The sequence below is a fragment of the Crocuta crocuta genome, unplaced genomic scaffold, assembly GCF_008692635.1.
Source record: "Crocuta crocuta isolate KB4526 unplaced genomic scaffold, BGI_CrCroc_1.0 scaffold830, whole genome shotgun sequence".
Taxonomy (NCBI): Eukaryota; Metazoa; Chordata; class Mammalia; order Carnivora; family Hyaenidae; genus Crocuta; species Crocuta crocuta.
In genome coordinates, this window is record NW_027531513.1 from 1,283,162 (window position 1) to 1,307,898 (window position 24,737).

At 38.5% G+C, this 24,737-nt stretch overlaps 1 protein-coding gene across 2 annotated transcripts in view; it reads left to right on the forward strand.

Moving 5' to 3' along the window:
• Positions 1-868: 868 nt before the first annotated feature.
• Positions 869-24,737, forward strand: part of CIMIP6 (ciliary microtubule inner protein 6) — a 26,113-nt gene continuing 2,244 nt past the window's right edge. Inside the window, exons 1-3 of one of the 2 annotated variants that reach the window (XM_077772348.1) lie at positions 869-1,011; positions 4,948-5,161; positions 12,170-12,323. In XM_077772348.1, coding sequence (XP_077628474.1) covers positions 986-1,011; positions 4,948-5,161; positions 12,170-12,323 — 394 coding nt within the window. In that variant the 5' untranslated portion in view covers positions 869-985. Of the gene's footprint in view, positions 1,012-4,947; positions 5,162-9,037; positions 9,179-12,169; positions 12,324-24,737 lie in introns of both variants that reach the window. The other variant, XM_077772349.1, reaches the window with a different exon arrangement.

Here is a 24,737-nt window from a genome sequence, read left to right on the forward strand (position 1 = left end):
AATAAAGATTCTTCTTTTCCCATTATCCAGGCAAATGCAAGAGTTACCATGACTGATGCCAAAGACATTTGGCTCTGCTAGTGGAAATTGGGAAGCAATGGTGAAATGAGGTAAGAAAATCCGGGGCCAGAAGGTGGTCGCAAGCCATTAACTGCTCTTCCCAGGAACTTGCTCTTTTTGGTTAAGTGCTACGCATACGAAATCCAACCTGCTGCCACAGCCTACAGCCCCGTCCGCCCGACTGTGAACCCCACTCAGGCTAGAGATGCACACACCGCGGGGAACCTCATTTGCAGGAGATGAGTGTTCCCTTGCTCTATTTTAATGCTTGCTGCCGGGCCGGAGAAGGAAGTTTTGCCAGAAATCGCGGAGAATAGCGACAGCCAAGCTTTCTCCAGCAATCACTAGCCAGCCCGGAACAGCGAATCATAGCTTGCACAGTATATAACGGTTCACGTAAACAAGTTTCTGCCCTGCCTGCGTGCACTTTTGGAGCCACCTCTGGCAGACGTGAGCAACGCCGGGGAGGCCTCCTGCGGAGCTCGGCGGAGATGCAGGCGGTGCAGTCTCCGACACCAGAGACTACCGCCACGGGGAGGCTCTGGGAACCGCCCTCGCTGATCCCCAAGGACTGGGTGGGCCTTAATAAACACCCTGCTCGGCCGGATACGAAAGACCAAGTTCAAATTCAAAAGGTCCAGCCTGGGGCGTGTCTGGAAAGGCCGCCCACAGATCCGGCCAGCAGCCCCCGCCCGGCCGAGCAGTCTCAGGCGCAAGTTTGCGGAGCCGATCCGAGTCACTGCGCCTGCGCGCTCCGGCTCCACCTCCCCCCCCGCTTTCCGAGGCGGAGAGCCTGGGGGCCGCCGTCGCTTAGCAACGCGGAGAGTCACAGACGCGGCTCTCCACGCACCCCTTTCCTAGCAGGACTTAGTGCCTGATCTTCTCGTGAGGCTCCTCGCTGCCTCGTGTCAGGCCGTGGGAGCCCATGGAGGGAAAGGAGGATAAGCAGCAGTAAGTGCTGGGGTTTGGTTTTCTATTTCCCCTTCCGAAAAATATTTCCCTCCTTGGGGGAGGGTGAAGCGAGACCCGAAGGGTAGGTTCTCAGGCCAGCAAGGCTTTTCCTCTTCCACCCTACCTCTCCTTTCTAGTAGCTGAGCGCTTACAGTGATACTTTTAAAAACACACTGTTTACTGGGGCACCCACTGTGTCGGGCACTTTACATACACTGCCTGGCCTAAAATTCTTCAAGTCCTATCGAATCATCTGCCCCTTCTCACACCCCACATCTAAATTATTAGCAAATCCTGTAGGCTTCACCTTTAACACATGTCCAAAATCCACCACTATGCACCACCTCCACTATCATCCCGCCCTGGCCCAGCTACTACAAGCGTCTCTTACTTGGATGTGGTAACCGGCTCTGCTGCTCCCCTTGCCCCTGAAGCGTCCTCAGCACGGGGTCTGATCCTTTTTACAATGCAAGTTAGATCACTCTTCTCCATAGGCCATTGCAGAGTGCAAGCTAAGGCCTCTGCTGTAACCTATGGGACCTGTGTACCTGCCCCATTTCCTTTATTTGGTCTTATCTGCGGCTTATCCTCTGACTCCTCTTCTCCAGCACTCAGACCTCCATGGTATCATCTGCGGTGATTCTCAAAGTGTGGCCCTCCAACCACACCAGCATCACCTGAGAAGTGATTAGAAATGCATACCCTTGCAGGCTCCCCACCACAGACTTACCGAATCTGAAATTTGGGGTTGAGCACAACGATCTGGGGTTTAACAAGTCCTCCAGGTGATCCTGATGTACCCTAAATCTTGAAAACTATTGACCAAGGTGTTACAACTTAACATGACATGCAGCCAGGAGTATCTGCTTCCAAAGCCCTATTTTCATCACCAAACAGTGGTTCACAAACTTTAACCTATATAAGAATCACCTGGAGGGGCTCCTGGGTGGCTCAGTCGGTTAAGCGTCGAACTTCAGCTCAGGTCATGATCTCACAGTTCGTGGGTTCGAGCCCCGCGTCGGGCTCTCTGCTGACAGCCAGCTCAGAGCCTGGAGCCTGTTTCAGATTCTCTCTCTCTCTCTCTCTCTCTCTCTCTCATTCAGAAATAAATGATTAAATAACATTAAAAAAAAGAATCACCTGGAGAGCTGGTTAAAACAGTTTCCCAGGAAACCTGCCTCAGGGTGGGATGGGGCCAGTGAATTTGTACTTCCAACAAGGTCACCATTGATGCCACACTTTGAGAAGCGCCTAAGGACGGGTGCTTCTGCTGCAGTGCTTTGGCAATTACAGTTCACCCTGCTAGAATGCTCTTTCTCAGATATCCTCTTAGCTCGCTCCCCTCTTTCCTTTTTTCAGTTGCCACCTTCATAATGCAGCCTCCACCCTGTCTAAAAATGCAGGCTCTCTCCCACACACATATACTCCTTGTCCCCATTCCCTGCTTTCTTGCTGTCCTTAGCACTTAACGCCATCTAAAAGACTGTATGTTTTACCTATTATTTGATTTCTCATCTGCCTTCCCTCACTAGAATGTAAGCTCTGTGAGGGCAAGAATTTTGGTTTTGCTATTCCTCTATCCTCAGTGCCGTGAACAGCACCCGGCACATAATTCAGTAAATACATGCTGAAAGAATGACGTATTCAACATTATCGTCACATCGCTCACAATAGGTATTCCTGCCCTTACCATGCAAATGAGGAAACCAAGGCTCAGATTGTAAATGGCAGAGTTGGGGTTCCAACTTTCCTCTTTCTTCACTACCTATTAGTATTTTTGTGTTCCCTTCTAGTAAGAAATCACCACAAAATCATATAGTTCACATTTATGTGTTAATCCATAACTACTCACATCACAAATACTTAATGGAAGGAATGCATACGTATGTAAGCATATTGCCACAGTCCTTCATTCAAGGACCTGGTGGGAATACAATTGTATTGCTGAGTTACAACCAAGAGAAGCAGATAGAAAAAAACTGACATCAGAAGTCTATAATAAATCAATCATGACCTTTAAGCAAATACCTCTGTATCTGGAAAGGTAATAGAAAAAGCCTTAGAAATTATTTCTATTTTACCAGCAATCAGTTTTTCGAGACCCTTTATAAAGAGCAACTTTTGTTGGGATGCAAGGAACTAGAATCCAAGGTTGTTGAATATTGTTTGTATGTGTCTTGGAGTGGGGGTTAACAGTATACAGCTACATTCAGCCAGACGGAAAAACAATTCCAGTTGGGGTGCCTGGGTGCCTCAGTTAGTTAAGCATCAGACTTTTGGTTTTGGTTCAAGTCATGATCTCATGGTTCATGGAATCAAGCTCTGAGTCAGGCTCTGAGCCTGCTTGGAATTATCTCTCTCTCTCCCTCTCAAAATAAATAAATAAACATTAAAAATAAAACAGAATAATCACAGATCCACCAAAATATGCAAATATTATCACGGCCATCCATTTACCTGTGACCGACAGGATGCTTCCCCATGTGGCTACGTCATGATGAATCAGTCTTCACCTTCATGGAGCTCACTGACTAGTAAAGGGTATTTATAGAGCTTACCAAAGACAAACAAAAATCTAGGTACATAAATTATAAATTGTGTTATGAAAGAAAATACTAAAATAGAGACTGCATGTGGCAGACTCATGATGGCTTTTAAGCTGAGACCTGAATCATAATGGACCAGTCCTGCAGGGAGCTGGCAAAGAGCTGCCCAGGGAGAGGGGACAGTGTGTACAAATGCCCTGAAGGGGAAAACCTTGTGCTTCCAGGAACTGAAAGTAGACAGGCTGTTTGGAGAAGGGAGGGGAGAGAGGTCTGAGTGCCTTTGAAAAGATTAGTTCGAACTGGGTCACGTGGCCTCAGAGCTATGATAAGGAAGCAATATTCACTGTAAATGCAATACAAACCAAATTTTTAAAGTTTATTTATTTTTGAGAGAGGGAGAAAGAGAATCCTATGCAGCCTGACATGGGTTTCCATCCCACAAACTGTGAGGTCATAACCTGAGTTGAAATCAAGAGTTCGAGATTCAACTGACTGAGCCACCCATGTGCCTCTCCCTTTGGGGGTTTTAATTGAAAAGATGGACCCAGCTTTGGTTTGAAGTTAAGGCAGAGGTTATATTTTTAAGGGCCAAGACTAAGCAGAACTACTCACTTTACAAATTTGAAATCCTATTTATCTTTCATGGGTCAGGGCTTTGATTTTAAATGCTTCTATGTAAAAAAGCATTAACATTCATCTATTTCATCCTTGCCATTTATTTTCCTAGTATGTGAAATTTTAAAATAGTGCCTTTTATAATGTCTATCACTCTTTATTTCAAAGGAGAAAATGCTATAAATTTTTTCTAAGCATTTTTTAACATTTAAAAAATTCAATAATGTTCATTTTTTGTACCAGTGTACAAAAAAGCAAAAAGTTATTAGATTCAGTTCACTGTTCTGACCCTTATACAGTGCTCTTTTCCTGAAAAAATAAATTATAGTGGTCATTTGTAGCTTTTATAAATTTGGCAAGTGAACTTTTAAAATTAAATAGCGATCCTCGTCCCAGTAACCGATTTTTACTAAATAACTTTTAAAGATGAATTCAGATTAGCATGTAACTTAGCTATATGGATGAAACTGCAAACATGACCTGTAACCATGATCAAATCCCTACTCATACTTTACTCCAAGCACATCCAAGTCTGTGCACTGCACTGACACACTGTTATAAATAATCAGTAGTAACACATATCCCTTTATCTCTTACATGACTTAAAATGAAAAGATACCCCTTTATATTTTAATACTCCCTTATAACTATTAATAAAGCTTTAAATGTCTTGACTGATACTGGAAATATATTTAAATTTTATTTTAGACAATCATGTCACAGTACAGAAATGCTCACTGGGATAAATTATTTACTATTTAATTCTGTTTTACAGACAGCATCAAAATATAGAAGATGCTGGTATAGCGTATGTAACTGAAAGAAAAGAAGAAATCAAACATGACAAAAAACCTGGGAAAAGTGTACAGCGTTCAAAACCATGTGTCGGGAGAGGACGTGTATATTATGCAAAATTCATTCATACAAATGCAAGAACACTCAATGAACCAGTTCCTTACATAGATCCCCAAAAAGGGCCAGAAAAACAGGTTGGATGGATGTTCCTTATATACAAATACAGATTTAGATTCAGAAGCTGTTTTGCAGGATAATTTGGTCAGAGACTACATAAAGATGTGACATATTTCAGACCAATACTTCTTATAATACAGTAGTTAAAAGAAAAGCAGTAACCTGGAACTTTTCTTACAGATAGCTGTCACATACAAATAATATATAAATAAGGAAGGAATCCAAATAATCGTTTTTCTAGATTGGGTCAGATTATAGACACTTAGTAGAGCTTGGCAGATACTGAAGAAATCTATAATATTGTATTTGTGTCACATTCTAATATAAAAATTTCCCATGATACTCTCTATAAAGTAATAACTACCAGTTATTTAAAGTGTATGAAGTGCTAGGGATGAGCTAAGTGTTTTATATTAGGTATATAGAAGGTACTATTAGAAATATTTTACGGGTGATAACATAACACAAAAAAGTAAGTTAACATATCTGAGATATGTTATAATGTTACAGTTGTGTTTCTGACCCAGGACTATTGGTTTAGTCAAACCACCTTTTATTCACTGTCATACTAAATATATTCCATTATCTTATTTCTTTAAAGTTAGTCTTGTTGAGGTTTAATTTATTGTATTAATTTCCTGTTACTGATGTTATAGATTACCACAAATTTAAACACTAGCTTAAAGAAACACAGATTTATTCTCAACATTGCTTGAGCTTAGAAGTCCAAATTTAGTCTCAGTGGCAGGGCTGGTTCCTTGTGGAAGACCTAAGCGAAAATCCAGTTCCTTGCCTTTTCCAGCTTCTAGAAGCTGCCTGCATTCCTTGGCTGGTGGCCCCTTCCTCTTCAGAGCCAATAGCATAGCATCTTCAAATCTCTCTGATTCTCCTGCCTCCTTTTTCCAAAGACCTTTGTGATTTCATTGGGCCCACCCAGATAATCCTGGTAATGTCCCCTTCCCAAATATTTAACTTAGGAAAGCTAAACATCGTAGTTGCAAAGTTCCTTTTGTCCTTTAAGTTTATATGTAGCTGTGATTTAACTTTACATTTAAATGGAGATTGCTTTTAGTGACCTGACTTCACATCTGTAACATCGAATATTCTTGTCATAAAATAGATGGCGTGTTAGAGCACTGTCTGTGAGTGGGAGATCTTCTTGGGGTAGGAATTCCTGTAGTCAAATATGCTTTAATGTCATGTAGTAAACTTTACATGGTCAGCTTTAAGGCCATTTTATTTTATAAACAAGCAATTTGGGATTTAAAGAAATTGATAGTCCAGGCCTATACTGGGGAAATAAGTCTAGTACAGAAATCCAGGTTAGTGAATTCCCATGTTTCCTACAAAGTTAATGAAAAACTCTCCTGAGCTTTTTTATTCAGGGCTGAATTAAAACCCAGCTGTTAACTCAACCTATCCTTACCCTGGAGATACTAAGAAAACAAGTGGGTTTGAGAATAGAGATATAAAATGTAAAAATCTCAAAAATTAATCCAACTACTTTTCTCTTACTCCTAGTTTGTAGGTGTCTTGGGGAAAAAAATAGATGTTAGGAGGTGCTGTCAAGATTGGGCAACAGATGGGGTGCCTGGGTGGCTTAGTCGGTTAAGCGTCCGACTTTCGCTTAGGTCATGATCTCGCGGTTCATGGGTTCGAGCCCCGTGTCGGGCTCTGTGCTGACTGCCAGCTCAGAGCCTGGAGACTGTTTCAGAGTGTGTGACTCCCTCTCTCTCTGACCCTCCTCTGCTCACGCTGTCTCTCTCTCTCTCTCCTAGAAATAAATAAAAATATTAAAAAAAAAAAAAAGATTGGGCAACAGAGTAGCATGGTAGTAGGATCCTTGTTAATTGGTGCTAAAGCCGAAATGAGCCGGAGACCTGTACAAGAGGGTGAGACGTCGTGTGAAAGGAAGGAAGGGGATGGGTAGGAAAGGCTGCTTGTGGGTATGAGTGAGGAGGTAGAGAGAATGAATGAAGGTGTGTCCCAGGGTTAAGAGAGTATATGATCTGGGTGTGGAGTAAAGGCAATGGTCATATTTAAAAAAACAAAACAACAACCTTAACCTCAATTCCACATACTTGAGGAGGAAGTAATGCTCATGTTAAGGTCTGTACACTTTGTTCCTTTATTTAAGATGACAACTTTCTTTTTAAAGGTTAGGGGTTTTTTTGTTTTATGTTTTTAATTAACTGGTTTGTAGTAGTGCTGGCTTTAAAACAAGTAAAGAAAATAAAGTTGTCTCATGTTTAAATGGATTTATCTGCCATCTTATGTATTTTGCTAAGATAGTATCTTAAGAACCTAACACTAGGTTGGTTGATTTTACTTATTTACAACATATTTAAATGAAACAATCACACAGTTCTACCTAGGGACATAAAGTTGGGGGTGCTAAAAAAAAAAAGGAAAAAGGGGCTGTAGTTCAGTCACTTCCAAAGAAAACAGCTTGGTGGTCTTGTGTTTTTAAATATTGGTATTTTAGGGGCACCTGGGTGGCTCAATCGGCTAAGTGTCTGACTTCAGCTCAGGGCATGATCTCGTGGTTCACGAGTCCAATCCCCACATCAGGCTCTGTGCTAACAGCTCAGAGCCTGGAGCCTGTTCAGATTCTGTGTCTCCCTCTCTCAGTCCCTCCCCCGTTCATGCTCTCTTCTCAAATAATAAATAAAAAAATTTTTTTAAATTTTTTTTAATGTTTTATTCTAGGAGAGAGAGAGAGAGACAGCGTGAGCAGGGGAGGGTCAGAGAGAGAGGGAGTCACAGACTGAAACAGGCTCCAGGCTCTGAGCTGGCAGTCAGCACAGAGCCCGACGCGGGGCTCGAACCCACAAACCGCGAGATCATGACCCAAGTGAAAGTCGGACGCTTAACCGACTAAGCCACACAAGCGCCCCATAAATAAAAATTTTTTAAATGTATTGGTATTTTAAGAGATTATACTAGTCATTATTTTCAAAGTGTATGTTTCAAAGGATTAGCCCTGCTTACATGGTCAACAAAATAAAATTCCCAAGTCAAATACATTTTGGAAAAGCTGAATTTTTAGATCTTAAAATTTCACAAATCACATTTGTACATAAAGGCTCTAAGAAATCCTGTGATAAACTTATTTAACTTTATTTCTCCCAATATTTCCCAAATTTATCTAACTTGGGAATCTTGTATATATTACCTATTAATATGCTACAGAACTAGTATCCCACAGAACACAATTTAGGAATAACTTATCAGTGACATTATGAATTGCTTAAAAGTGGTATTGTCAGCACTGGTCTCCACGGCAAAACAGAGAGGAACATAGCTACAGCGAGCCTCCACTGTTTCTGGTAGCACTTCAATTTGTTCAAGCCATTGAGCTCTACTAAGAAAACATAATTCTCTATAAGATGTTGTCAGAAGTCCGCATTTCCCCGGGAACCCCTGAAGCATGATTCTGTGTTCCACAGATGGCCACCCCACCGGCAGCCATCTTTGCCAGGCTGCTGCTGTGAAGGTCTGGTCCCCAGCTCTTGCATTCTCTTAACCAGCTTGTCCGGGGCACCCTGACTGCTTTTACTACTTCTCCCCCAAAGAATCTCCCTTAATTTCCCAAGGAATGGAAAGTAATTAATGCCTCCTAATGCATTTCTGAACCCTTAGAGATAGCAGAAGTATAAGAAAGACGGTCTCATATTGGTTTCCACTGTGGCTAAGGAGCTCACAGGGTAATGGCCAACAGGCCTTCCAAGGACGGGAATTAGTGGGAGCCTCCTCCTCAGGATCCCTTCATACATGGAGCTCCAATGATTGTGATCCTGGGGCAGGAAAGGAGGCAGGCCTTGGGCTAGAAGGGAAGACAGCCTCCTTTCTCTGGATACAAAGTTTTGAACTTACAGCAACTATCATTTTAGGCAAAACCCCTTCCATCTGTAATCCACAAAATATGGGCTGACCCTGGAAGTTCAGACAAAGCAGTCACAGTAGAGGACTTTTCCCAGTTTGGCTTATTGCATCATAAATAACTCATGTCAACCCTTCACCACCTATTTCAAGTAAGTGATGGTCCACAGAGTAGTAAATTTTTATTAAGTCTTTCGCTTCGCATGAGGCGAAGGGAAAAAAACAAGCTTCCACCTATCTCCTTAATCTTATAATCTCTTATGAGCAAATGTTTGGACCAAAATGGCATGCACATGTGCATGGGCCCATACACATTCTCCCTCTTCCAGGAACAAACCAGACTTTTCAGGCAAAGGGCAGGCTCTCCAGAAATAGAAAAGAGAAAAACAGGGTTTTTTGAACTGTAGGATCTCCTTCTGCTGAAGTGAAGATTCATCCAATTTATGACACTAATCAGAATACCTCCACCAACTCTGAGGTCTTCAAAGTCATCAGTCACACTTTAGGAAACATTATTCATTCTTCTCGTTATATTTTGTGAAACTAAAGAGGCCATTTTGGTAAAATTCTGAAGTTCGTGCTTTAAGGAGAACTTTCACATTATACTCTTGTTCAAGAAATGACTTGAACACTTGACTTGACACGCTTCCAGGCATGTCCTAGCAGTTTGCTTCTCCCAGAGTCATTTGTCCAGGAACGTGGGTGTTAGCAAAATAAGTTTCTGATCAACAAAGGAAGATAATACACAGTGTGCTCCTTTAAACCTTTTCGCAGAAGATCTTTCTCAAGGTACTTACTTAAAATCTCTTTATTGTTACATTGTTACTTCTGAAATAGGTAGGTTTGTGCTTATCTGGCTTTGCATTCTACAGCTTTTTGGGGTTTTTTGTTTTGTTTGAGAGAGAGAGAGAGGGAGTGCATGAGTGTGCACACGCAAGAGAGGGGCAGAGGGAGAATCATAAGCAGGCTCCATGCTTAGGGCAGAGCCCTATACAGGGCTCGATCCCACAACTCTGGGATCGTGACCTGAGCCAAAATCAAGAGTTGCATGCTCTACTGACTGAGCCACCCAGGCACCCCTCTACAGATTTGTTAAGCAATGTAGCACAGATGTGAGAGGCATGCACATATGGGGGCAGGGGCCTGACTTGGACAGCTCTGCTGCCTGCTACAGATACCCTTTGGGGAAGTTAATCTCTCAGCAGTTTTCTCATCTGTGAAGTGGGTATATCTACTTGCAGAATCGTGACAAGGATAAGTGAGAGAAGGCCTATAAATCTTAGACCTCGGGGCATAATAAGCACTATGATAATCATGCAGTGGAGGAGGGCTGCAAGAAGCCCGCATTCTGACAACAGTTAGATGTGACTATTTTCAGCCAGATAGTGAGAAGACACCATCTGTTTAGTAATCTGTTCTAGAATTCCCAGGATCGACATCAAGTGGTCTTAATTTTGGTAATTCACCTTTCAGCTCTTTCTGAAAAATGAGGTGTTAGCCTATCTCTTCTATTCTCCAAAATTCCCTACTTCCTAAATTTCTTTGATCTCTGCAATCTTATTCATTACCCATGGTAACAATTTGTTATTGGCCTGAAAACTGGCACTCATTTAAGGTTGCCAAGGGAGGTCTAGCTCTCTCTTTAATTAGTCAGGACTCAGTTCCCTCTTAGGTCCATGTTCATCCTGTCTTTTTCAGTTTGAAGATAATTCACTTAACGAAGAACCTAGAGTTGAGTAGCTCTGACTTTCAGCTCTGAACTCTGTACTCTTCTCCAAATTCTTAGCCCTTCTGTGATTTTTTTTTGATGTAACAGATTTTTTTCCTGCAGAAAACCCTATTTTTTGCTGCCTTTGGCATATTTCATGAATTTCTTCTATCTAAGCTTCCTGACAATCTCCTGACAAGTTGACTCGATGAAATTATTATTTTTTAAAATTTGATACTGTGCACCTCTTTTACACATGCCTGTCTTTTTAGAAACTAAGCTGGGAGCTGACTCCCTATGGAGCCAGATAGATGTCTTCAAATGCCTCTTACTTTTTATATCAGTGTAGCTTCAATTGCACTGTCAGAATTTTACTTATTTGAGTCTCATATTCATCCTCCTTGAATCATATTTTTAAAGTCTCTGACTATAACATCATGGTTGATTTTTTAAAAGCCTGATCTCTTTCCTCAAAGCCCAAGGTAGATGTCTGATTATACCCAAAGTTACTTTCATTGTCTAATAATATCTAAGAACTCCTAGTTGTCACAGTTGTTTTCTCTCTAGGTTGTCTCTGGTCTAACTGATCAACCAGATCTAAAAAAATGTTTAGTTAAGATTAACTTGAGTAACAGTTCCCCTCACTGTTTTCACAACTTCTAAGAGATCAGATTGTGTATGTACTAATGGACAATCAATCAATTCTCCCTTTCCTGGGTACCTAAGTCAGGTTTTACCATCAAAAATGCAGTAACATTGGAGGCATTTTTCCTTAGGACAAAGTTTTTTCAAACTGAGGCATCAGTGAATTCTAAATCAATGTGGGTTGTAACTAGCACTGTGAAATGCAATAGAAGAGATAAATGATAAAATAGAAAAATAGTTAAGTACACTGCATATAGTAAGAATAAACATTGTCTTGTGAAACTTAGTTTTATGTTATGTATATGCACTGTGTGCTCTTTCATGACATAAGATGTATTTCATGATGTTGATCATGGACTAAAAACTGAAAACCACCATCTTAGATGATAATACATTATTTGTATTTTCATAATGAAAAGTATAGAACATAATTTTTAGATTAAATCATTATATATACACTCATGTGTATACATATATAATAAAATGGTGGTATAAAATAGAAAAATATAACTACTTCGTTGATTTTTACCACTCCATCTGTTGACAGAAAGTAGCTTAAGAATTTAGCAGCAATATTTTAGCTAAAAATATGTTGTAATTTGCTTTTAAGTATCATTTTAAAAATTAAGTCCTTGAAAAAATATACTTATTCCTAGATTTCAGAATTCCATTTAGTACTAGACTATCCAAGAACTTATTGGATCAAACTACTAAACATTCACAGCCATCAGGCAGCACATGAAAATGTTCTACAGTATCCAATTTTATGTTTCCATTTTTTTCCTTAAAGGGTGACTGGTGGTCACATGGTAAAGGACTGGAACATCCCTTCCAACCACCTTATGACACTAAGAGCACCCAGAGGAGTGACTTTCAAAAACCAACATGTCCATTGGTTTTGCCAGTCAAACACAGCAAGTTGCAAAAGCCTTCTTGTGGAATAGGTAAGGTTAGCTATGATAAAATCTCTTTCCCATTCTCCTAGGTTACTCTCAAATTAAAATAGTTTAGATATACTGGTACCTCTTGAACAAAACTACTGTCAGAATAGTAGAAAATGGTCATATTCAGCATGATTTCAACCTTAAGGGTAGTAGTTAATGGAGAGAACTGTTAGAAAAACCCAACACATGTGGAGAGATGACTACTATAAAGGCAAAAACTGAATCTATAAAGTTGAACAGATATTTTAAAACCACAGAACTTGGGGTGCTGGGTGGCTCAGTCAGTTAAGCATCCAACTTCAGCTCAGATCATGATCTCATGGTTTGTGGGTGCAAGCCCCACATCAGGCTCTGTGCTGAAAGCTCAGAGCCTAGAGCCTTCTTCAGATTCTGCGTCTCCCTCTCTCCCTGCCCCTCCCCTATTCATGCTCTGTTTCTCTCTGTCTCAATAATAAATAAACATCAAAAAAAAATTTTAAACCACAGAACTTTTAAAACCTTTATTGTGAGCACAAGCATAATCCATCCATTCCAAGAAAAGGAATAAAGAATGCTATGTTTTCCCCACTTATTGACCACCTCACTCTTTTTCCCGAAGATTATTTTACAGGACTGGAATCCCACCAAACAATGTAGGACATACTATTAACATGGACCACTAAAGCATTGTTCAGGTCTAAAAATTATTTACCTGACAATGTCATAATAATAACCTGTCTTTCGTGTTTAGTCAAGTGGTATCTGTTTCCTACCATATGTATTAGTCATCTCTACTGCTGGAGTAGGATTTAGCAAGTCTGAAAGAAGTGCATGGTCAAGTCAAATCCATACAAAAGTTCATAAACTTCAAATAACTTTCTGAACATGATAGTGGACAACGAAGGGTTACTTTTAGTAGTTAACAGGCCCTTACTTAATTTTAGCCTTCAGGCCTCTGTAATTTGGCCAGTCTAGTGAAGGATACAAAGGGCAGGTAGATTCAAGGTCAAAACAGTAGAATATGGTCATATTCAGCATGATTTCAACCTCAAGGGTAGTAGTTAATGGAGAGAACTGTTAGATCATCTGTAACATGGTCTCTCCTTTAGAAAGGTAATGAAGTTTTCACTTGTGATTCAAGTGGTAGACTGAACACAGACATCTAAATCCCCCACCTCCCAAGACTCTCTTCAATGAGAGCAAAGCAATCAACCCATAAAGAAGAGAATGGAAAGAAGAACTTTCTGTGGTGTGGGAAGGATTGAAAGCTTGCTGATAGAATAAAGAGAGCAAAGAAGCAATAGCCTAGAAAATATAGAGGGAAATGCAACAAAGAGCCAATCTGCCTGACAAAACCCCAAAGTAGGCTGTAGGCTCAGTCAACAGGCATAGCAGCAGGCAAGAATGAAGGGGGGAGGGGGCAGTCCAAGGGTTACATAAAAATCTTTTATTTTTTTTTTAATTTTTAAAAAATGTTTTTTATTTATTTTTGAAAGAGGGACAGAGCATGAGCAGGAGAGGGGCAGAGAGAGAGGGAGACATAGAATCCGAAGTAGGCTCCGGGCTACGAGCTGTCTACACAGAGCCCAAAGTGGGGCTCAAATCCATGAGCTGTGAGATCATGACCTGAGCTGAAGTTGGATACTTAACCAACTGAGCCACCCAGGTGCCCTGAAAGTCTGTCTTTTAAATAACCACTCTAGTCATGAACACTCTACTTTATGTCAACATTAGGACTAGTTGAGCCCAGTGTCAAGGCCAGATGTCAATTACCACACCAGTTATTATTATTATTTTTTTTTTTTGTAATTCAAGCTGGTCTCTTATCCCATTCTTAGTTTACAAATGGACAGTCAAAGTACAATTATACCAAATTATTTTTTTAATGTTTGGAGGGTAAAGTCAAAGAAATAACACACAGCATAAAACAACAACAGCAGCAACAACAAAATTAGAAAATATGAGAGAATAAAACCAAAATGGAGAATCAGTCCATGAGGTCCAACTTTTCTGGAGCTTCAGAAAAGCAAAGAATAAAAAATGAAAGTGGAGATAATTATCAACATATAACATTTATTGAGCACATCCTATTTGCCAGGCACTTTATGGAACTTTCTAAATACTTATTCATTCAATTCTCATACCAACCCTCTGAAATGTATTAATATGGTAATATTTTATTAATACTCTCATTTTTCAGGTAAGAAAGCAAGCACAGAGTTTAAATAACTTGTCTAAGGCTACACAGCAAACAACTGCTATTTGAACTCAATCTACCTATAATTATACCAGTATTCTACACAGCTCCTGGACTAGGAAAGTTTCCCAATATATAAAGGAGGCATTAGAAGAGTCTAGTGAGTACTTCCAAGTGGGAAGGGGGAAAAAGATATAAACTATACACCATTACAGAACTGAAAAGCAACAACTATAAAAAGAAGATTCTATCAGTTCCCCTAAAGAGAAAGAAAAATAAGTCACCATCTAAGAAATAAGTATGGAATTAAGCAGCACTGATGCAAAAGCAGAATTTATGTCTTCAAAGTTTCCAGGGGAAAAGATTCTTTCCTTAGGAAAGAGGATTTCACACAAATACTAGAACCGTTCTTTTTCAAGTGGCACCAGGCATTGAACCCACCAAGAAAGTAATGTAGTCCTAGCTCAATATTTCACCCTTAAGTGAACAAAATTCATATAGTTACATCATAACTGCTATTTCATAGTTTTCAGCTTTTAGCATTATATAGACAGAATATGGAAATATTAAGTGTGGTTACAGAACAGAATTATGTTATTAGCCTTACCAAGAAAAGCACATGTCCAGTTGATAGAGGATGGGGAGTATCAGAGAAAGGTGCTAATATCTTTATTTAACATGAGTACTCAAGATACTACCCTAAATAGATGAAGCAAGCAACAGAAGTTCAAGATTGAAATCAAAGGAGCTAGTATAAGAACGGATTTATCTCTCTAGCTCTGGCCTCTCTGCTGAACTTTGAACTCCTATCCAGTCACCACCTAACGTCTTTTCTTGGACAGCTAATCTCCTTTCAAAGTGAACATGGCTAGAATAGAATGGTTCATTTCCCCCTTCAAACCCATCTTTTCAATAAGTGCCACTTGTATTCCTCCTCAAGTTTTGGTAACCTAGAGGTCATTCCAAAACTCTCTACCCTCTTTATCCAATCCATCAGCAAATCTTGACCCTCTATCTCCAAAATATACTCCAAATCTTCTTACCAATGTTGTTGGTAAGCTTCTCTTACCCCACTTCCTCTCTTTCTCCTCCAAAATATGTCTTCCACACCATTGTTAGAAGGATCTTTTAAAAACACAAATGATACCACTTTCCTCCCTTAGATCCTCTAGTTACTTCTCATGGTTTGTAGTGGCTTAGATGGCGGTCTAATCTATGACATCAATCTATCTCCTATTGCTCATGACATCATGATAGGGGGATTTTGAAAAGGGGCATGTAACTCAGGCCAAGGAAGTAGAGAATTTCTGTGGAAGTCATGGTTGTTTCTAAACCAATTTGTACCTGTGTACTTGTTATTGTATTTGCTGCCTAACCATTTGCTTTCCAGTTTCCAAATTTGTTAAGATCTTTGCTCTCCTTTGGTTCTCTTTTTTTCTAAGGACTGAAGCTCTTTAATGTCTCTACTATCATTACTCGTGTTTGGGCAGGGAATAGGGGAAAATGCACATTTTGAATTTGCCACGTTTAACTGGGAATCACGGTCACCTTATCACCATCAGCACTCACTCCCCTGAGACTTTACTATTGATTTAGCACTTACAGTGGTTTGATTGTAGACTTATTACTTAAATTTCATCATTTGATTTACTCAGTTCATGAAGTGGGAATAATAATCCCCACTCTGCAGGATTGTTATGAGAAATAAAAATATGTACAGCACCTACCACAGAGCATTATGTACTATGTTAGTACATAGTAGACAACAAAGGAAGTTATTTCTATTATTAATTTTGCATTGTACTAAGTTAGGTGTTTAGTTGGAAGTTAGCTTTGAAAACCAGGTGTGGAAGTCTCTTTTTTCCCTTTCCCCGCCCTCCATCTGCCTTCACCACCCACCTCCTGCTCCTCTGTTTCTCAATTCTCTTATTGGTATTTCTCGCTGCCAAATTCATTACTGTGTCCCAGATCATAGTATGATACCTAGATTTCACAAAGGTTTATTGATGAATGGTAATTTTACATACTATTCAACAGATTAAAGACATCATGTAATTTAAACTAACACACACTACAATGTAGGCCTGTAATTTATTCATATTTTAGATGGTGTTTGAGAACTATGAAAAGGGTTTTTAAAAGAAAATATTTTAGTGCAGCATTTTAAAATGTGTATATATACTAGTTTGTATAATTCAGATTTGCATATATATATATGTATATGCATGCATACAGACATAAAAAATGTGTATGTAAACATGCATAATACCAATTAAAAGTCATCTCCTGGTAATTCTGTTCCATCAGCCCACTTAATTACGCTTGGTCTTTGGCATTTCAGCAATGTCATCTTGTGCTGATAATGAAAGTGCCCTTTATTCTTGTACTACCACACAATTTCCTGGCCGCCATCCATGGTCACTTCAACAAATGGCTATGCTCCATCATATCTGGGTCCCTGTAAGAATAAGTGTTCATCTTGGGTTTTATATAATAAAACTTTATAAATTGGAAAGGCTGATCTAACTTGTGAAGGAAGTCATTCACATTTAAATGAAACTTTGGCTGTTTATCAACTGCTTGCTATTTTAATGTTTTTTTAATTGAAATTCAGATTATTATTAAAAATAATTTTCTGAAGTAAGTTTTATTTTGTGTTGCTTCTTTTGCCCCAAAGTGTAGTTTAATAATGATTTCTTGCTAAATAGATACGTTCAAGTTTCTTTCACTGTATTTTGAACATCTATGGTGTTATTTTTTACACTAATACTATCTTTATATAAGATTAAAATAAATACCATTTAGAAGAATGGAGTTTCTAATAGAAAAACATTACTGATGAATGTTTTTTAAGTAGACACAAAAAGTTAAGAAGATTTCTCAAAGTAAAAGCTGCTACGTTCCCACCAATACAAGGATCAAGTTGTGTGTTTGAATAAATCCTGGCTTTGTTCATAAGTATAGATGGCTAGACACCAACTTATTTGGTGTATCCTTGTTTAGAAAATTTCTATTTTAATTAGATCAAGTTTCCAAGAAACAGAGAATGGATTTCAAACATTCTTCATGGACTTTGCCTTATGTTTTGTAATCCTCATGTAACAAGGCTTCTTTTAAGTAATTACTTTGGGTTCAATTTGAATTCTGAAGTAGAATAACCACTAAGAACTTGAATATCTTCTTTGATGTTTTCCTACTTAGATGTTCTTTACTGTTGTGGGTTTGTTTAAAAGTCTCATATATCTGCATAAATGCATGTGGTAGTTATGTCTAATTTTAATAGATATAATGTCTGGGTAAGGAATTTCTCTAATAGCTCAGATTCCTTTCCTCTCTCTTTATTAGTCCCCATGAAGAAGTGTTTCTTTTAAGTTGTTATTTTTGAGATTCTGGGAGGTTCTAGATCACTATTTAAAAGATAAGCCATTTTAATCAATTTAATTGACTTCCTTCTGAAGTATTTCTGTTTCTTAATTGCATAAGAAGTCACCCCCAAATTTAGTTGCCTCAGGCAACCATCATTTTATTTGCTCATGATTCTGTAATCTGGGCTAGGCTCAGCTGGGCAGTTCTTTTGCTCGTCTTGGTGATGGACACCGCTGTGGCTGCATTAAGTTGGCAGGTCATCTGAGGACTAGATTAAGCTAGGAGGCTGGAATGACCAGGGCTCTCTTTCTACATGTGGTCTCTCCATGTGGGTTCTCCGGTAGGTTAGCGGAACTTCTTACATAGCAGCTTAAGGTTTCCAAAAATGCAAAACCAGAAGCTGAAAGGCTTTCTTAAGGTTTATGCCTAGAACTGGCAGAGTGTTACTTTTGCCATGTTCTGTTGGTTAAACCTAATCACAAGTCCAGCCCATATCCCCAAGGAGGGGATTGTACAAGGATGTGAATAATGGGAGACCAATAAATCAGGGCTATCTATATTACAGACTACCACAAAGTCCCTCAACTCTTCTTCCCATGACAGTGTAGGAGTAGCCAACTCTTCACTTTTCTTTTGTCTGAAAACGTCTTTAAATTGCCCTCACTTGAATGAGTAAAAGTACAGCTGGGCATAGAATTTTGAGTTTATGGTTATTTACCTTTTATTCTTGGAGGACATTATTCCATTGTCTGCTGGATCCTATTATTACAGTATTCAAGTTTGCAGGAAGTCCAATTGTTAATCCTTCAATAGTAATATGTTTCAGTATAAGATTTTTAATATTCAAAAGGGGACTTTGTACATAGAAAGAATTATTTATAGTTACTTATTATTTAAATTAATATCCTAGATTTAATATTACAAATGGAAAATATTTCTTTCTTAAGCCTTTAATTTTTAAATATTGTTTCACTGTCATTGAGAGGCTATTTGTTTTTAAGGGTTCTGTAGAGATTGGAACAGAAGCATGAAAATTGGGCAAGTTAAAATGCCACTTTTCTTAAATAAATGCTCCTTGGATTGTTGTGAACTTTTGGTTAATTTCCAGAGTCTTTTTTTTAAAGTTTATTTATTTATTTTGAGAGAGAGTGCATGCAGGGGAGGGGCGGAGAGAGAGAAATCTGCACTGTCAGTGCAGAGTCCAAAGAGGGGCTTAAACCCGTGAACCATGAGATTATGACCTGAGCTGAAATCAAGAGTCAGAAGCTTAACCAACTGAGCCACACAAGTGACCATAATTTCCAGAGTTCTGAAACATTTATTTTGATTATTTTTGCTAGTGTTCTCATTGCTATTATGGAGGAGCAGCTTTTCAAAGGTTCTTATTTCCCCCTATGACTTGATAGAACTCCCCTATGACCCAGCAGTAGCACCGCTAGGAATTTACCCAAGGGATACAGGAGTGCTGATGCACATGGACCCCAATGTTCATAGCAGCACTCTCAACAGTAGCCAACACATGGAAAGAACCTAAGTGTCCATCAACTGATGAATGGGTCAAGAAGATGTGGTATATTTATACAATGGAATACTACATGACAATGAGAAAGAATGAAATCTGGCCATGTGTAGCAACATGGATGGAACTAGAGGGTGTTTTGCTGAGCGAAATAAGTCAGGCAGAGAAGGATAAATATCACATGTTTGCACATATAGGTGGATTAGGAGGAAGTTAACAGAGAACGAAGCAGGAGAAGAAGGGGAAACATAGTTGGGGAGAGGGAGGGAGGCAAACTATGAGAGACTCTTGAATGCTGAGAACAAACTGAGGGCTGAGGGGGATTGGGGGAGAGGGGTAGAGGGGTGATGGGCATGGAGGAGGGCACTTGTTGGGATGAGCACTGGGTGTTATATGTAAACCAACTTGACAATAAACTATTTAAGGAAAAATTTTTTAATTTAAAATTTTTTTTAAATTAAAAAAAAACAAAACAAAGTCTCTTACTCTGCCATTCCCACTGATGTCCTATACCTTTCAGTGTTCAGGTTAAAAATGTTTCCTCCCAATGTTGCTATTTATTATTTTTGTCTGCCATGCTGTTCACTGAACAGGAGGCCTAAACTTTGATGTAATCGAGTTCTATGAACTTTTCACCTATGGATTGTGCATTGGGTGTCTATGAAGAGTTTTCCTATCTTTAAGTCACAAAAATAATTCTCCTACATTTTCTTCCTTGCTTTTATAAGTTTACCTTCCATAATTATGTCTTTAATCCTAGAATCTGCCTTTATGTGCAGTGTTAAATAGGGAAGCTATTCCATTTTTCTCCATGGAGCAAAGATGTTTCCTGGATACCGTCTACTAAGCAATCCACGTTTTCCTTGTTGACTTGGACCTCCTTACTTGTATGTTAGGTTCCCTTATGGGTCTGCCTCTGAACTCTCCATTATGTTCCTTTGGTTAGATTTTAGGAGTTGGATTAGTACTAACGTATTTTAATTTTCTGGATTTTTAGCTTGTCTTAAAAGGGAAAATCTGATCAGGAAAATCCCCATTCTTTGCCCTTCCTTTTCAGAATTGACCTCTCTATAGACTTTTATTTTTCCATTTCATCTTTGGAGTTTATGACATTTCTCAAACTATCCATGTAGAATTTTGATGGGGTTGTGTTGATATTGTAGATTAATTAAGGAAAATGGTCATTTTTACAGTAACCTACTATCTCATCCTATCTAGGAATAGAAAAGTCTGAATAGACTTTTAAAAATGTTTTTTTAATGTTTATTTGTGTGTGTGTGTGTTTATTTGTGTGTGTGTGTGTGTGTGTGTGTGAGAGAGAGAGAGAGAGAGAGAGAAGAGAGAGAACAAGCAGGGAAGACGCAGAGAGAGAAGGAGACACAGAATCCAAAGCAGGCTGACCTGTCAGCACAGAGCCCAATGCAGGGATCGAACTCACAAACTGTGAGATTATGACCTGAGCCGAAGTTGGACACTTAACCAACTGAGCCACCCAGGCACCCCTATTCAGTTCTATTTTTATGTCTTTAATAGAGTTAAATATTTTTTCCTCTGTAGATGTCTTGCAAGTTAGTTGTTAGTTTCTAAAAACTTGATATTGTACAGTTTTTGTTCCCATAGAGAATGTATCTTATTTTTTGTTTTGTTATCTAGTAGATTATGGTTTTGATTTTTATACACTTAACTGCTTACCTTCCTATATTCTTGGTCTTATACTTTGTTGATTCTAGTGGTTTATATATTCAGGTAATCATGTTACCTACAAATAATGACAGTTTTTCTCTTCTTCTGCAATCATTTTACTACTTTTTTCATATATATATAAAATATTCACCAGTATCACCATTAATATGTTAATAAACAGTAGAATTTTCATTCTAAGTTGTTATGGATGTAATATTTATTTTTTTCTTTAGTCCATGTCTTTTTAAAGAAATTTAAAATGTTGTTATTTTCTTCTATGTATCTTAGACACTCTCCTTGATTTATTTCTCTTCTTAGTTGAGTTCTTCCTCTTAGAATTTTTTTCAGGTTGGTCTGTTTTATGGGGAAATAGTCTGAGGACTTCCTTGCCTCCCAATATTTTTTATTTTGGCTTCACAGTTGCATGACTCATTGGTTGGACATAAAAATTCTAGGCTTAAAGTTCTTTTCCCTTTAACATTTAAAAAATATTAATTAGTATCTTGTGTCCAACATTGTTGCCGTGAATTCTAATATGTCTGCTTTTTCCTCCTTTGAAAGTAATCTACCTTCTCTTTTTCAAAGCATTTAGAATGTTCTTTGTCCCAGATGACCTTATTATCTTTATAAAGAGTCTTGGATGTGAGTTTTTCCTTATGTACCCTGCAGAATTGGGGGGAGAGTGAGGCAAATGAGAGACCCAGGGAGCAAAACTTGAGGCACTCAGTTCCAGGACTATGCAAATGCCTCCCTCAATTTTACATCCCATGGGTCTCACTTTGCTTCAACTTATTACAGGACCTACCACTATGCTTAGTAATTTGAGCTCTTTCAATCTGAGATCTTTGATCTTTCTTTAATTCTTGGGTATTTATCATTTTTAAAAAATAGACTCCACATCCAACGTGGGGCTTAGATTCATGACCTGAGATCAAGAGTCACATGCTGCATGGACTAAGCCAGTCAGGTACCCCTATCATCATTATTTCTTTAAAGTGTTTCCTTCCCTCTGTTTCTTTAGGTCTCCTGAATTCTACCATCCATATCTTTTAACTTTTCTTTTATATTTTAATTTCTTTATCCTTTACTGCCGCCTTTTGGGAGAGTTTCTTTTTCTAGTTTATGAGTCTTTTTATTGATCTCATCTTTTTTAATTCAGCTATTACATTTTCTTTCATTTCTGATATTTACATGATTCTTTTTTATGACCTTTCTTGCTTCATATTAATAATACCTTCTGTGTCTTTGAGGATATTTTATATGCTTATTTTAAATTCTTGGAGTACCAGTTGTTAATTACTCTGCCTCATGTAATACATGTTTTAAAACTTTATTGTCTTTCTTTACAGTGTCTGTCTAGTTTATCCTAGGTCATGTTCCCCAAGGGGTCAACGGCCCTGTAGGGGAAAAGTCGAAGGACTAGGGTCTGGCTTAAGTGCTTCTCGGTGAATTTAAAGGAAAGAAAAGGAAACGAAACTAGAGAGTGTTAGACCCCACAAAACCAATTTTGACCATTTTCATTTGCTTTCCCTGTACTAGGCCAGTCCTCTAGTCATAACACCATACCTCCCCCCTACTTTAAATTCTTATAAAGAGGCATCACAAGAAAAGACAATCCCTAGATATTTTCAACCCTGCCAGCACTGATGGTTGCTGGGGGAATGGTAGCAGAACAAATGCCCAAGGGGACAGCATGCACCCATTTTCATCAGCTCCTTACCTGAAGAGATTTCTGTGCTGTTCGCATGTTACTAAGTTGACAACACATGGCTGGGCAGTTGCTGCCAGTTTCTTGCCCCTGGAGGCAAGCAATGATCTTCCGAAGGCAGTGTGGGGGGAAGTCAACAGCAGGTGCTGAGACCTCTTCCCCACTTATTCTCTTTTGGCCAAACCTGACCTTCCTACCCTCCAGTCCCAGCTGCCACTGACCCTTCACACCAGTCCACTATAGCTTTTGAATTTCTTAAAAGTTCATCAGAGTCCTGCTTCTTCTCCCTTTCACAGTTTCCCCTTTCGTTAAGATACAAAAGACCTGGCTCCTTGCCTAGTTTTGAAGACCCTCTCTAATTTGATCTAGCATCTTTCCGTTCTGAAAGCATATTATTATTGGCATTTTAGAGAGGAGGAAATTGAGTTTCAATGAAGGTAAGTGATTTGTACACCACTAGGATATGCAGTAGGTGTAGAATTTGAGAACATGTCTATCATATTCCAAAGCCATGCTTTGGACACTCCATTAACCCCACCTGATTAATAACTGAATTTAGAACTGTTTCATTTTATTCAAGAAGTTATCAAACTATGTTTCTAAAAACACTAGTGTTCTGTGAGCTGGACCATGGTATTCACCCAAAACCTGGAAGTCTTTTCCCAACTGGTAGAAAAAATATGTGTAAGTTATGGTTAGAATTTTCTCAGGGTCATAGTTGCCCACACACTTTTAATAACTTGTTGGCACTTGTTTCTTAGTGCACTAGCAAATCCTAAAAAAATGGTAATGATTAAGAAGAAAATGAGTTTTGAATTACTGATCTTAATTAAAAATCAAGAAAATTGGGACACTTGGCTGGCTCAGTGGGTTGAACATCTGACTTTTGATTTTAGCTCAGGATGTGATCTCACAGTTCATGGGATCAAGCCCTGCATTGGGCTTCACATTGACAGTGAGGAGCCTGCTTGGGATTCTTTCTCTCCCTCACTCTCTGCTACTACCCACTCATTCTCTCTCTCTCTCTGTCTCTCAAAAATAAATTAAAAAAAACTTTAAAAAAGAAATCAAGAGGATGTTATCAGTTAGCAGCTTTTCACTGCTAATGAGGAAAAGATTTCCATTTCATATCATATAAATATATAAACACTTAAAGACTCCTCATTCTTGCTACTAACGTTAGTTTATATCAATGTCTGAATGTTGAATTGAATTCATGAATGCTTAATAAGTATGAGTTTACTAACATATTTCTCCTTCTTATATATTCTCCCTAATTTTAAAGGCAAGATTTTTAAAAAATTAATTTCATTTTTTAAATAGTTAACACATGTATATGAGACAAAATTCAAACAGCACAAAAGAATATATGGTGAAAGCGAATCCCTTCTGTTCCTGTCACCCTAGTTCCCTCCCCCTTGCAGCTATCACTTTATCAGTTTCTTGAATGTTCTTCCAGAGATATGATAGGTGAACATAACCTCTTATGTATCAATTTTTTATAAAAGGGAGAAATTTTCTATTTTTCCTTGACATAATTTACCTCACTAATAAAACTAGGAGTTGCTCTGATCCTTACATAAACTTGCATACTAAAAATAAAAATAAAATAAATTTTAAGAGTTAATGAGCCCCTATATACCCATTGCCCAGCTTGAAAGATTATTTAAAAGTAATTTTTAAAGGGTTTAACATTCTTACAAATTTTCAGAATGTCTGTCAATGGGAAATGAAAAGAATCACTCCAGCAGCACTGGAGTCTTCGGTTCATTCTGTTCGTGCTAACTTGGAATCAACTCCTGCATAAATTTCTCATAGCCTTTCTAGTAGTAAAAATATAAGTGGACAAATGAATTGTACTTATACTTTTCCTAAAGTTTTGGTTGGTATCTGGACAAGAAACATTTCTAGCAGGCTTTTTTTTTTTTTTTTTTTTTTAAAGTTTATTTTTTTTCTTTGTTT